Below are 14482 nucleotides of genomic sequence, written 5' to 3'. Positions count from 1 at the left end.
AAATGTGTACTTAAATCACATAGTAAAAATATGTTTTCCTTGTTTCCATTCTAAAAATATTTCATCTATTAATCTGTATTATTGCTTTCACTACATGTTTAAGCCTTGTTATCAAAAATTTTTTTATTTTACTTAAAATATCCTATAATTTAATTGTTGCTTTTCTTCGTCTTCGTATATACACTTAAATGTCAAACAATTCTCCGCTGTCGGATAATTTGGTGTCACTTAATTTAAACATATTGTATGAGTAACACACAGACAGACGCAATGGAAATGTATGAAAATAATTGTAGTCCTGTTAGTCCTGTTTTTTATTGGAATAACTTGCAGCAATCCTTTGAAATGAATGGCAATTCTGAAAATTACTTGTGTTACAGATGGCAGCTGTGTATATGCAATGTGTCAAAAATGAAAGTGCTGCCAACGTTTACAATCCACTGGCATGTTAGTTTGATAAGCATTGGTATCATTGGTTAACGTTTGGGTTATTTATTTTTGTGACATGTAGATGGCGCTAGTAGATAAAGTAATTTATATCAGAAAATGGCTTTATTAACTGGGAAAAGTAACTAAAGTTGTAAAAGTGGAGAGCAAGGCATATTTATATAAGGTAGATACATGAATTACAACAACTAACAAATTTACAAAGACAACATTGCGGTTATTGAAAATTAAAAGTTAAAGAAAATATTAAATAATAACAATAACAAAGCCACTGGGTTTCAAATGTCAATTCCATTGCTTATATTTCAAATAAATCCTCATAAAGAAGGTTAACCCTGCAAAAAGCTATAATATAAACATGGCCTAATAGGGTCGTTTTAAAAAATTTCTCAGGAAACTCATAAATATATTTTGAAAATACTCTAAAATAGAACAAATTTGGATCAAAATGTAAATATAAAGCATTCAGAATTGCCGTAGGTCATTATTATTGCATGTTTAGGATGAAAAGAAGTATTTTATGGTAGCAAATTTCGAAGTTTCGAATTTCATGAGTGGACCATATTATATTTTGAAAGCCTTACTTACTTAGATGGCCCATTACAGAACATTTGTTTCATAGACCGAACTAAGAAAAGTTCTCCAATTCTGTCTGTTTTTCGCTACGCTTTCTGGAATACCACGCCTTGTCATCTCTTCATTCACTTGTTTGCGCCATCTATTCTTTTGCCTGCCAATTCTGCGTGCACCGCCATGTGGCTCGAATTTATACGCCTTTTTAGCGGGTTCATCATCGCTCATTCTTATGATATGGCCTAGCCAACACAATCGCTGTATCTCGATACGTTTAACAATATTGATGTCGTTGTATAGCAGATACAGCTCGTGGTTCATACGACGTCGATATTCACCGTCAACGCAGATCGGTCCGCAGATCTTTCAAAGAATTTTTCTCTCAAACACACCAAGCACTGCCATATTTGCTTGCGCAAGTACCCAGGCTTCGGAACCATACATCAGCACGGGTAGTATCAGTGTTTTGTAAAGCGTTATTTTTGTTTGACAAGTTGTGGCTTTGTTTTTAAAGTGCTTACTTAAGCCAAAGTAGCATCTGTTGGCCAATACACAATTCTTCTTTTTATTTCACAACTGATGTCGTTTGTTGTGTTTACGGCGGTGTCGAGGTATACGAAGTCTTTTACTACCTCAAAATTATAGAAACCAACTTCAACTGTTGGTCCGAGCTCAATGGGCGCTTTTCACGTCGATACCATCAACTTGGACTTCTGGCCGTTTTCCGCCAGACCCACTTTAACAGATTCTCCTTCGACCTTCATAAAGGTATCAGTTACTTCTTTTACTGATCGTTCCATGATGTCTATATCATCAGCATAAGCAAGTAACATGTGGCTATTGGTGTCGATTGTGCCACTTCTTTTGACGTTTGTCTCTCGTATAACCCCTTCTAGTAGGATGTTAAAAAGATCACACGAGAGGCTGTCTCCTTGCCTGAAACCTCTTTTGGTACAAAACTCTTCGGAGAGGTTCTTTCCTATTTTAACTGAAGATCTTGTGCCAGGTAGAGTCATTCTACAAAGCCGAATGAGCATTGCGGGGATACCAAATTCAGACATGGCTTGGAATACCTTTGAACGTAGTGCGCTGTCGAAGGCTGCTTTATAGTCGACAAAAAGGTGGTAGGTGTCGATCTGCATCTTTTGGGTCTTCTCCAGGATTTGCCGAAGGGTAAATATCTGGTCGATGGTGGACTTGGCAGGTCTCAAGCCGCATTGGTATGGTCCAATTATTTCGTTGACCATAGGCTTTACTCGTTCACACAATATCCCTGACACTATCTTGTAGGCAATAGGGGGGAGACTTATTATTGGAGCATAAAGTCTTATCTCCTTTCTTGGGACGGGGCACAGGATGCTCAGGTTCCAATCGTCGGGTACGCATTCTTCCTGCCAGATGGAGCTAACTAGCTAATGCATCAGCGTGTCGCCTCCGGTTTTAAACAGCTCGGCTGGTAGGCCATCAGCTCCTGCTGCCTTATTATTCTTCAGCCGGTTTATGGCTGTCTTTACCTCATCTTGGCCGGGTGGTATATATTCAATACCATCTTCTGGGATTGGATCTGTGGTATCTTCGTCAACTTCGCTACTATTGGCTACCAATAGTTTGGAAAAATGCTCTTTCCATATCCTTAGCACACAATCTGTATCAGTTACCAAATTACCTTGCTGGTCTCTACAGGAGGATGTGCCTGTACCAAAGCCATCAGTTTGATGCTTGACTCTTTGGTAGAATTTTCGGACTTCATTCTGGCTCCTGTATATCTCGATTTTTTCACACTCCCGCTTTTCCATCTCTCTCTTTTTCCTGCGGAAAAGACGTTTCTCCTCTCTCCTTTTCTCCCTGTATCTCTCTCGTTCGCTACGCGTTGCTACGGATTGTAAAGTAGCCCTATATGCCGCATTTTTCTCTTCGGTGGCAGCACGACACTCCTGATCATACCATGGATTCCTTGGTGGAGGTCTCTGGTATCCAAGTACAGATTTTGCGGCTGTTTGCATGGAGTGGGCAATGTTTTGCCATTGTCCTGATATGTTATCGGGACGAGGAGTGCTTTGAGTAAGCAGTTGGGCCAGTTGAGTGGAATATGCTGTGGCTATCTGTTGTGATTGCAGCTTACGGATGTCTAACTTCCGTGTTGTGTCTGTTCGCACTTTGTTTGCAACGTTTAATCTGGTACGTACCTTTGCTGTAACAAGGTAGTGGTCCGAATCAATGTTTGCGCCTCGGAACGATCGTACATCCAACACGCTGGATGAATGTCTTCCATCTATCACAACATGATCAATTTGATTACTTGTTCTTTGATCTGGAGACAGCCAGGTGCCCTTATGAATATCGAGATGATTAAATCTGGTACTGCTAACTACCATGTTTTTTGCAGCTGCAAAGTCTATCAGCCTCATACCATTGTCAGATGTTTCACTGTGGAGAATGAATTTCCCGACTGTTGGGCCAAAGATATTCTCCTTTCCAATTTTGGCATTAAAATCGCCTAGAATGATTTTAATGTCATGGGCAGGGCAATGGTCATATGTTTCTTCTAAGCGCTCGTAAAATATATCTTTGTTCTGTTCGTCCTTGTCTTCAGTGGGAGCATGAGCGCAAATAAAGCTGATGTTGAAGAATTTTGCTTTTAATCGAATTGCAGCGAGTCTTTCATTCACTGGGGTGAAGCTGGAGACCAGATGTATAATCTCCGACCAACTACAAATCCGCAACCAAACTCATGCTTTGTGTCATGGGAGCTATAATACAGTGCGTCAACTTTAGGTGTTGTTGTGACGCCTTTCCCGTTCCATCGTATTTCCTGTATGGCAGTAATGTCGGCCTTGTACTTTTTAAGTACATCTGCCAATGCGAAGACTGCACCTTCTCTACAAAGAGTGCGAACATTCCAGGTGCAGATTCGCAGATCATGGTCCTTAAAACGTTTGCGGGGGTCGTAAACTTTTGAGGGATTTGTTTTTCTTTTCTTTCGTAATCCTATCCACAACGCTTTAAAATCTAAAAAAAAAAGTGAAATTGTGAAATTTTCTTAGTCAAAAATGTAAACATTTCAAGTTGTTTACGTTGAACAGCTGATTAAAAGTCAGCTGGCCGAACTTACAAATTTTTACGGGACAAATTTTCCCAGCAAAAATTTGCAAGTTCTCAGTCACAGAACTCTCCAAACTCGCTCTCTTTTGCTGGATAATTTTGTTATCGAACAGCATTCTGTAAAAATTTGTACGAATTTGTACAAATTTTTGGGTTATCCTACAGACCTATTATACAACCGTTTCAGCACTAGTTCTACCATCTTGCGACATGTTTTCGCGGTTATTTTCTTCAATTTTCCTACAATAATTTCTTCGACAATTAATCTCTAAGATTACCAGTGAAAAATGATTCGGCACTACCTTCAAATCATAACAAATGCGTAAAAAAGCTAAAATGCATCTCAAATAGTGAAAGACATTACAGTTTGAAACTGTGAAAATCAAGAACAGAGTCAAAAAAGTTTTTTTTTAAAAATCGCGAAGATCCTTCCTGGCCGCTTCCAAAAATTAATCGGGTCTTCAATATTAATCTCGGAACCAATGTTTTTTAATGAAGTGTCCAAAATCCAAAGATATTGACGGTATTATAGCAATTCTGAAATTTTATGTTGATGTATACTCTGGTCCACTTTCTAATTTTATCTAAGACCATGTTTATATTATAGCCATTTGCAGGGTTAACCTTCTTAATGAGGATATATTTGACGTATACGCAAAGGAATGGACATTTGAAATCCATGGGGGTTTGTTAAATTCGGTTATATATAAGCGTACTATAAGTTTGGACAAAACAATATTAAATATTAAAATTATTGGATCAAATCAGTTGATCGGTTCGTGTCGTGGCAAAAACTTCAAAACAATTCCAGACATATCCTTAATTTAAAATTTAATTTCAATATTTTTCGCAAACACTTGTGGGTTTAAACAATTCGCCTTTTCTCGCTTCTTTCTCCACTTTATGCAGCATTACATAGGGTTTTAAAGAGTGCTTTTGTATTTGATGACAAAACCTCCTCCTTTGATGACTATGTCCTATGAATAGAACGTTTTTCTTTAGTTTCTTGGAAAATCCTTTAAATCCCATTTTACTTACACTGTAAAATGCCATTTAATCTGAATTTCTAAGACTGGATTACAATGAGATATGTAAATATTCTAATCCAGTTTTAGAAATTTCAAAGGTGCTTCGTTCATTTTTATTTGTTTGTACGAAAGGAAATCCCAGATTATGCAAAGTACACACCAATTTCAATAAAGGATGTCAATGCACATGCATTTCCATTGGTAGTGGTGAGAGAGTCTTTCTTTTGTTATGAAAATTAAGGAAAGATTGTGTGTGATTTGTTATCGTGTGAAAACGTTAAATGGCGATCCAAAGGACAATTGTCAATTAGCAATTGACAAGATCAACAATGGCGCCCAATATCAGAGGTAGATACAAAACTGCATAGTTGTCATTTTATTATTACTTGGCATTTATAGTAAAGATAAGTATGTATTTGGCAGTAAAATATAAATTTTTAGTCATGAGTTTGAAGCTGTCATTTCATCCACTAGTCTTCTTCTGTTTTGTTGTATCCATTTTACTCAAACTACTAATCATCATATTCTTCAAAGAGATATAAGAACAAAAAATCGATTAAAAACACATTTTTATATAATTTGTCTCTTCCATTCCTATCATCCTGTATCTCTTTTGTATGTTTTTGATATTCCATACCACCGCAACCTAAAAATACCCAATATTCCTCGTTATTAGCCGGTCCAATAAAGCAGCCCTCACAACAAAACAAACAATAACCTGTCTATAATTTAATTAAACAATCTCTGTTTCGTCTCTCACTTAAGGATATGTTAACTTGAAAATGTATCACATTACACTTGCGCACATTTTGCTGTGTTTGCAGGAAGAAGGATGACCTTCTGGTCATGTCTAAATAAAATGTGGGTATTGTTGTAACTTCCAGGAAATTAGTAATCGTTAATGTGTGGTTTAGTTGTGTTTCCCATTTGCAACCGTTTCATATAACTAGGGGAGCTTTGCTTAACCTTTCGCCAATCTTTATTAAAGTTTTCTTTGGTTTAAAGTAGTCCACAAGGAGAATCTTTTTGTGGTGGTTGGTGGTTTTTGGTGCCAAAATGTCTTCCCTCGATCGCTTTACTTACTTACGACATTTGATACTTGTTTTATAACTTACACACAGAATTTGAAGAACAAAGAAGAATTAAGAAATTGTAAAACAACATACACCACTTGAAGCCACTTGCACACTTGAAATGGTCGACAACAGTATCCATATCCATCAATAGCTTGTCAATTTTGACATGTTTCGTAAAAAGACAAAATTTTGTTTGGAAAAATAAGACCAAATTTATTTTGATTTTGATTTTCTTGGTCCAAAATGATCATATTGTTGTGTTATTTAAGCTCTTTAGACCTAAGTGTTTGTAAATAAAAATTCCTTTTTATTTCATTTGTCCCGACGTTTCGTCAATATTTGTTGACATCTTCAGGGGATACGTAATGAATAAAGTATATTTTACATGAAGGTTTTTGTCAAGAAGCACATTTAATAACAAACACAACTTAAAATTAGAATCACAGATCGATTATACTATATTGCAACGCGGTAACTAATGCTAATGTTATTTGTATCTTCTTTAACGTTCATTGTCCTCTCTATTTTTTGTTGAATTCCCAAGCTTTCTATTGTGTATCTTTTCCTTTCTTTGTTTTCCTTATCTAATATTTTGACATTTTCAAAGTTCGCCTTGTGTCCAGTTTTCAATATGTGTTGAGCCAGTGCTGTTTTTTTTCAAATTTATTTTTATATTCATTTTAGGAAGGCAGTTCAATAGAATGAAAATTATGCTCTTGAAATACAACAACAACAATTATTTGTAACAATTGTATTTTATTACAATGAAAACTTTAATCAGCTCTCACACCCTCCACTCCTTTTTTTCTTTACAAAATTCTTTACTCAATTGGTGTTTGTGTGGCTTCAATTAGACCTTTTGGAACTTCATATTTTTGATTATAAACTTTAAATTTACGTATTGGTGCCGGATATAGTGGTCCAGTCCGTGTTTCAATTTGTTCACAGGCCATTTTGTCATTAAGAAATCTAAAGAAGAAGAAGAATTTCAAATATTAGTTGGCAAAATTATTGCAAAAAATGCATTTTCCACTTACTTTACATCATCGCGAGTCATGGCCACACGTATGGTCCACAATACTTCACATGTAAAACCAACTAAGGTTATAATTCCAATGGGTATGACCTGAAAGATCGAAAGATTGAACATTAAAAATGTAACATAAATCTATAGTTTTGATTATATTTGTTCTTTTCAGTGTATCAAACACTAGCCTTCTTCCCATTATTTTGCACCAAAAGAAATTATTTTAAGTAAATTATTTGTTGTTCCCCTAATGTAAAATAATTTATCTATTCGAGTCCACAAATTTAAATATTTTATAATTCTAGATTTCAGTCTTCCAGATTTTTTACAACTTGTCACATTTATCCCCACACATTAACCCTTTCGGGGATTCTATGCCATATGGCATAACCAGTTTTTGAAGCCCGTTTTAAGGCAAAATACTTATGGGCACTATTTTTTTAATAATTTTGTATTTTTCCCTGAAGTGTTATATAAAAATAATTCGACAAAAATTGTTGATTGGTGGACCCTATACATTGTTATGTCTCAAAGAGCAAACGCTCCTCGTTCGATTTAAAATTTGCATGAAAATACCATCTTATAATTTTATATATTTTATTAACAAATATATTTTTTTTGTTAACTTTTTGTATTTAATTTAGTAGATAATCATTGCCTTAATAATTAAAACGAAAAAAAGATCCGAAATATAGTTCAATGGAGCTGCCAGATTTTTTATATTTCATACTATGCCATATGGCATAGATTTTTCCCAACGGAAATGTTTCACTTTGTTTGACTCCCAGATCTTCTATTGTAAAACCCCTAGATCTTCTATAAGAAGACCTCCAGATCTTGTATAAATAGACCTCCAGGTCTTCTATAAGAAGACCTCCAGATCTTGTATAAGTAGACCTCCAGGTCTTCTATACGAAGACTTCCAGGTCTTCTATAAGGAAACCTCCAGATCCACCATAGGAAAACCACCAGATGATGTATAACAATTCTTGCAGATTTTCTAAAATAACTCCTCCAGATATTATGTAAGACGGCCCCCACGTCTTCTACAAGCTGACCTCCAGCCCTTCTATAGGATGACATTCAGGTGTTCTATAAGAACTCCTTCAGATCTGCTATATGAAGAAATTCAGGTCTTCTATAAGAAGTCCTCCAGTTTTTCTATAAGAAGGCCTCAAATCTTCCATAAGAAGACCCTAGGTTTTCTATAAGAAGACCCTAGCTTTTCTATAAGAAGACCCTACGTTTTCTATAAGAAGACCCTAGGTCTTCTATAAGTGGCTTTAAATGTTCTAAAAGAAGACCTCCAGATATTCTATAAGAAGACCCCCAAATCTTCTAATAGTAGACCTCCAGATATTCTATGAAAAACCTTCATGTCTTCTATAAGTAGACCTCCTGGCCTTCAATGAGAAGATCTTATGCTTTTCTATAAGAAGGGCCCCTGCTCTTCTATGAGAAGACCATCTGGTTTTTTATAAGAAGGTCTCCTGCTCTTCTATGAGAAGACGTCTGCTCTTCTATGAGCAGACCTCCTGCTCTTATATAAGAAGACCTCCTTATCTTCTATAAGAATACCTCCTGTCCTTCTATATGCAAACGTCCTTCTCTTCTACGAGAAGACGCTCTGCTCTTCTATGAGCAGACCTCCTGCTCTTATATAAGATGTCCTCCTTCTCTTCTATAAGAAGACCTCCTGCACTTCTATATGCAAACGTCCTTCTCTTCTATAAGAAGACCTCCTGTCCTTATATATGCAAACGTCCTGCTCTTATATGAAAAGACGTCCTGCTCTTCTATCAGAAGACGTCCTGCCCTTCTATATGCAAACGTCCTGCTCTTCTATGAAAAGACGTCCTGCTCTTCAAGGAGAGGACCTCCTGCTCTTCTATAAGAAGACCTCTTGCTCTACTATAAGAAGACCTCCTGCTCTTCTAAAAGAAGACATCCGGCCCTTCTATATGCAAACGTCCTGCTCTTTTATGTGAAAACATCCTGTCCTTCTATGAGACGACCTTTTGCTCTTCCAGGAGAAGACATCCTGCCCTTCTATGAGAGGACCTTCTGCTCTTTTATGAGAAGACGTCCTGCTCTTCTATAAGAAGACCTCTTCCTCTTCTATAAGGCCTACTGGTCTTTTATAAGATGAAATTTAATTAAAAACTTGAATATTTTAGTTTTGTTTTTTTTTTCCTTTAAATACATTCTATGCCATATGGCATAGTGTCCAAAAACCACTTTTCCAAACAAAATGTTAAAAAAATAGTTTTGATTATTCATATAGTGGGCTTAAGTATATATAAAATTGGAAAAATATATTTTTCAGATCAAAAACAAAAAAGAAGCACCGAAAGGGTTAACGGACATCAACATTTTACCTTTATTCCATGTTAACGTTACGTTGGCACTAACCAACATTAACATAGAACTCTCAACACAACACAACTCTCAATTTACAATGCAAGCCTGTGTTTTTTCTTCCTCAACCAATGATCAGGGATGCCAGATAAGTTTGGCCGAAAATCGGCACTTTTCGGGTGCCAAAATCGGCAAAATCGGCAACAAATTTTCAAAATCGGCAAAAAATCGGCAAATTAAAAAACATTTATTTCAGTTCAAATTATCGCTTTATTTAATAAGCATAAGTTAAAAAGAGGATAATTAATAAGGTGATTGTTTATATACCCTCAGCATTTATGCTAACGAGGGTGTATAAACTTTCATACGGGCAAAATGTGCCTCATCGAAATAATGGTTTTAGACCCCAAGTATGTTTGGACTAAATGTGTTTCAGACAATTTGGAGTCGCCCGTCTGTATGTCTGGCTGACTGGTGCGCACGATAACTCTCGAACGGATGAGACTATTTTTTCTAAAGTTTGGCTTTCGTCAACTCCTTCAGGTACCTCTCCCACAAAAGTTCGAAAATGTTCGGAAAATTTGTGCGTACGATAACCCTTGAAGGGAGGAACCTATTTGGTCCATACTTTGCACATCGCGAAAAGTCTACTAGACTTAGATGAGGTTCCAATACGCACTCAATCGGTCCACTACTTCGGGAACCTTCCACAGAAAATTTCGGATAAGTTCAGTTTAGGGCCTGCTCTCGAATCGCTTTGGTTTTTGTTCCAACAATTTGTATACGCTGCCTCCATTATGACGGTAAAAGCTTTTTCAGGGGCATGTCCATACTTCATGAGAATATAGCCCGAGAGGTGTAAAAACCCCTATGGCACCAAATATAGTGGCTGTAGAGCACGATAATTCTCTAACTGATCAACCGATTCCAAAAGTTATACGATGACCCACTGAAATGACTAGTGGGCGCGATATCTATCGGAAAGATATAACTCTCATGTCGGTCGATTCCTTTAAGTACCACCTCCACAACACTTTTGAATTTAAATTTTAATCCACATTTTTCGGCAAGTTCAAATGTCTAAAAATGGCCACAAAATTCTGAAAAGACCTTAAAAACATTCGATCTGTCCGAAAAAGAAAGTTTCAATTCACATAGGCTGAGGGTATACCTCTGTCAGCAAAGCCTACTGACTCTTTCTTACTAGTTGTATTGGAATTTTGAAATTTTGGTTTACAATTAAATTCAATTTCTGTAATAAATATTTGTAACAAATCATTTTTAATGACAACATTATAACAGTTAGGGTCATTATTACATGTGTTCTTTTACTATCTGACGGATTTGAAAATGCAAAATAAACTAATTTGGAGGCATTAAAAATGTAATTTTCACACTGAAAGTTAATGACAAGAAACTCCTCCTTGAAATTCAATCATCACTTTTAACTTTAAGTTAACCGGGACGCTATAAATCTGTTCGATAAATCCAAACTATAACAAAAGAAGACTTATAATAATGGGGGTTAGAGTTATTTAATTTTAAGTAGTCTTTAGTAAAGAGAATTCCTTCCATCGAGTCCCTAACTAATCGATTTCGGCACTTGTTTTTATTTAAATTTACTTGGATAGAAACTCTTTTCACATTTTTTAATTAATTTCTCGTTAGAGACGAGCTTACTGACCAAGATGCTTTTTGAAAAAGGAAATCCGACGATACGAACCCACACAATCACCACTGTGTGACATGCATGTTTCGCCTTTGGTTTAGGAAGGCTCCTCAGACACATCGACTGTGGGGCGGCTTCGCTACCTCTAACTTATTTCCTCTTTCAAATGCAAGTTGTTTTTTTTTACAAAGTTGAATTTTTTGTTCAAATCTCTCTATGGCTTTCATGACAAACGCTTAGCGTAGCCTTTGAAAGTTATGAGTTTGGTTCTGAACACTAACACGCCGTGACAACACTTTTTTCCATGTGTTTTTCAAGGACGTGGGTTCGAACCCCAGCCTGGCTCAAGCTGATTTTTTATTTTTATTTGAAAATTTTTGCCTACTATTTGCCTATTTGCTGAAGAATTTGGCAAGACTAAACTATGTTTAATAAATTTGGACAAAATAGGAAATAATGGTTCAGAATTTGCACATATTAATTCACACACTGTTTTCCAAAATTCTAGCAACTCTACGTTTTTATCTTTAAACAAATTTCTGAAATTTAAACGTGAAAGTTTGCGTGATTCTTGCTTTTCGTTTATGTTTATAAAGCATTCGTATTCCTTTATAATGTCGAAAAATTAATCTTCTGTGTCATTTATTATAAAACTTTAATTTATTGAAGCTAGGCATTTAAATTTATTTTCAAAATTAAATCGCTTCAAAATCTGACCGCAAATTTCAATGTAAAAGTTTGTGCAGTTTTTAATTATTTCTACTAACTAACCCACTTTTCGACAATTTCGTTTTTTGAAAAATTTCCTTGGTGTATATACTAAAGTACACGTTTTGGTAATCAAGAAATTTCAAACTGTTTTTATATGTTAAAAAATTTATTATTATTAATCAAACTACTCTTGACGATATATTTGACTTTGTTATTGTACCAAACCTAGCAACCACAATTTTCATGTGAACAAGTTGCCTTAACTAAAAATCGGCATTTTAGGGGTAAAAATCGGCAAATCGGCATTTCTATTTTTTTGGACTAAAAATCGGCAATATGCCGATAAATCGGCAAATCTGGCATCACTGCCAATGATTAAAATGTCTTATCAAATTTCTAACATTTTGTTAAAAAATAATTTCTACTCCCTTACATTGTAACTTTTTGACGATTTAACATTCTTTATGGAATTGACAGTCGGATTTTTTAAATCCAGCTGTATGTAAACGTACTATATCATTAACGGACATCAACATTTTCCCTTAGTTTCATGTTTACGTTACGTTACTACTAATCATCAATAACATACAACACACACAACTCGCAATTTAGTACACATTAATGCAACACTGTGTTTTGTTTTTCTGCACACACAACACGCAGAGCTATAGGTCTGACCCTTAAACCACTGACTGAGAGAGCTGAGACTGCGCTTTGATTGGTCGTTTAGGAGAGAGAGTAAATTAAAAGGATTTTTGGGAGAGTGGGGAATAATGAGAGTAAAAAGGAATTGGTGGGAGCATAAAAGGTTGTGTTTTTTATTTTTGTATTTATTTGATTGCGTTTGCTCAGTGAGTTGTGAAGGAAGTTTTTGAGTTTGCCCGAAAGAATTAAAACACAGAAAGAATTAAAAACAGAAAACGTCAAAAACAAAGACAATAATAATAGTTTCGAAAGGATAAATACAAGAAGAAAAAAACAAAGAAAATAATAAATTGCATTATTTTGAAAATAGAAGACATTTTAATTAAAATACAAACATTTTTAATACAACAAATGAACCGTTAAAAGAATATAAACGGTTGTTAGTGTGTTTGTTTGTGTGTGCTACTAATTTTTTCCTTAGCAACCGGCAAAACAGTTTTGTTGCTAAAGCCGCGTAGTTTTTGTTTATTTGAAGATCCTAACAACAAAACCAAGGAAATACATTCCACGGGGAGGGCATTGCATTTTTATTATTCATCGCCAAGAAATACACTTGTGAAAAGTCGAAAGTCCTTAAAAAGGAGAAAAATAACCAAAACACATTAACGAAAATTTTTCAAAGTTTCACATAACCTCAAATAGGAGCCTGTGGAACAATAAAATTCGCCAACATTCATTTACAACACGAAATGCACGCTCTTAAAGAGGGAGCTACCATGTTACAACATCATCCAACATCCTTACCACCGCCTATGGTACCACGTATTAAAGATGAACCCACACAAAATTTCTTTTATCCCCACAGTAATCCCATTGATAATGCTGCTGCAGCTGCTGCCGGCTTGGGACTCATAGATCCACATCACAATCGAGAATTGCACAATGCCTTGGTGGCCTCGATAAATGGCAATGTGGCTGCTGCCGTCAATGGTTCTCTAACAACATCGGCTGTCTTAAAAAGTGCCTCAGTTGCTGCAGCCCAACATCAACAGCAGCAACAACAACAGCAGCAGCAGCAACAACAGCAAGCTAATAACAATGCAGTAGTAACACAACAACAGCAGCAACAAAATCAGCAAATTTCCAACAGCAACTCAAACAATAATTGCACCCAACAGCAGCAACAAGGTTCCCAAACCCAGCAACAACAACAACAGCAGGCTGGCAGTAATCAAACCGGCAACATGGTCATCAATGGTGCTTCCAGTGATAACAAATATTCATCATCGGGACGTTCAACCCCCAGCAACAGTATCAATGGCTCAGCTGGTACAGATCCGGCTCCTGGCAAACTTTTTGTTGGTGGTCTCAGCTGGCAAACATCAGCCGAAAAGCTAAAGGAATATTTTAATATGTTTGGCACCGTTACCGATGTACTCATCATGAAGGATCCTGTTACCCAGGTAAGCGCATCTTTAGTTCCTATCTTATATCTTTTGTGTTTTGCTTTTACAACTATTTCTACTATTACTGCTGCTGTCATTTTATAGCAAACAACAACAAGCTGCTTTATTTACTTTGATGATATCTTTTATATTTTTTGTGCTCTTGTTATGAGTTTCCATTACTATTTTTTTGTGTTATCAGGAGTAAAAGAAGTGTTCAGTTTTTCCTATTCTGTGAGTCTTTTTTTAGATTTACCTAGCCGCGCCAAGATGACAAGCAACCAACAAAGAAGAACGGCATTTGTTGACAATGATACGTCATTCTTTTGCAGTCATATCTTTCTATGTGTTGTTACACTTCTTGTTTTACTTTCAACTGTTATTTATCAATTTTATGTGTT

General features: G+C 35.9%; 2 protein-coding genes across 6 annotated transcripts in view; one reads left to right on the top strand and one right to left on the bottom strand.

Annotated features, from left to right (window-relative positions):
- Positions 1–14482, top strand: part of msi (RNA-binding protein musashi) — a 576326-nt gene that overhangs the window by 540244 nt on the left and 21600 nt on the right. For all 5 annotated transcript variants that reach the window (XM_073979396.1, XM_073979410.1, XM_073979402.1 and 2 more), the window contains one exon: positions 13502–14099. In XM_073979396.1, the coding sequence (XP_073835497.1) occupies positions 13502–14099 (598 nt within the window). The remainder of the gene's footprint in view (positions 1–13501; positions 14100–14482) is intronic.
- The window catches only part of ymp (yellow-emperor), a 75342-nt gene continuing 67802 nt past the window's right edge, over positions 6943–14482 (bottom strand). The window contains exons 4-5 of the mRNA XM_073979461.1: positions 7264–7352; positions 6943–7195 (exon numbers count right to left, since the gene is read on the bottom strand). Coding sequence (XP_073835562.1) covers positions 7048–7195; positions 7264–7352 — 237 coding nt within the window. The 3' untranslated portion in view covers positions 6943–7047. The remainder of the gene's footprint in view (positions 7196–7263; positions 7353–14482) is intronic.

Source organism: Musca autumnalis, unplaced genomic scaffold (assembly GCF_047663935.1).
Source record: "Musca autumnalis isolate F117 unplaced genomic scaffold, ASM4766393v1 scaffold_1, whole genome shotgun sequence".
NCBI classification, from domain to species: domain Eukaryota; kingdom Metazoa; phylum Arthropoda; class Insecta; order Diptera; family Muscidae; genus Musca; species Musca autumnalis.
Note: the sequence above shows the minus strand (reverse complement) of the source record. Positions and strands in the feature narration are given on the sequence as shown.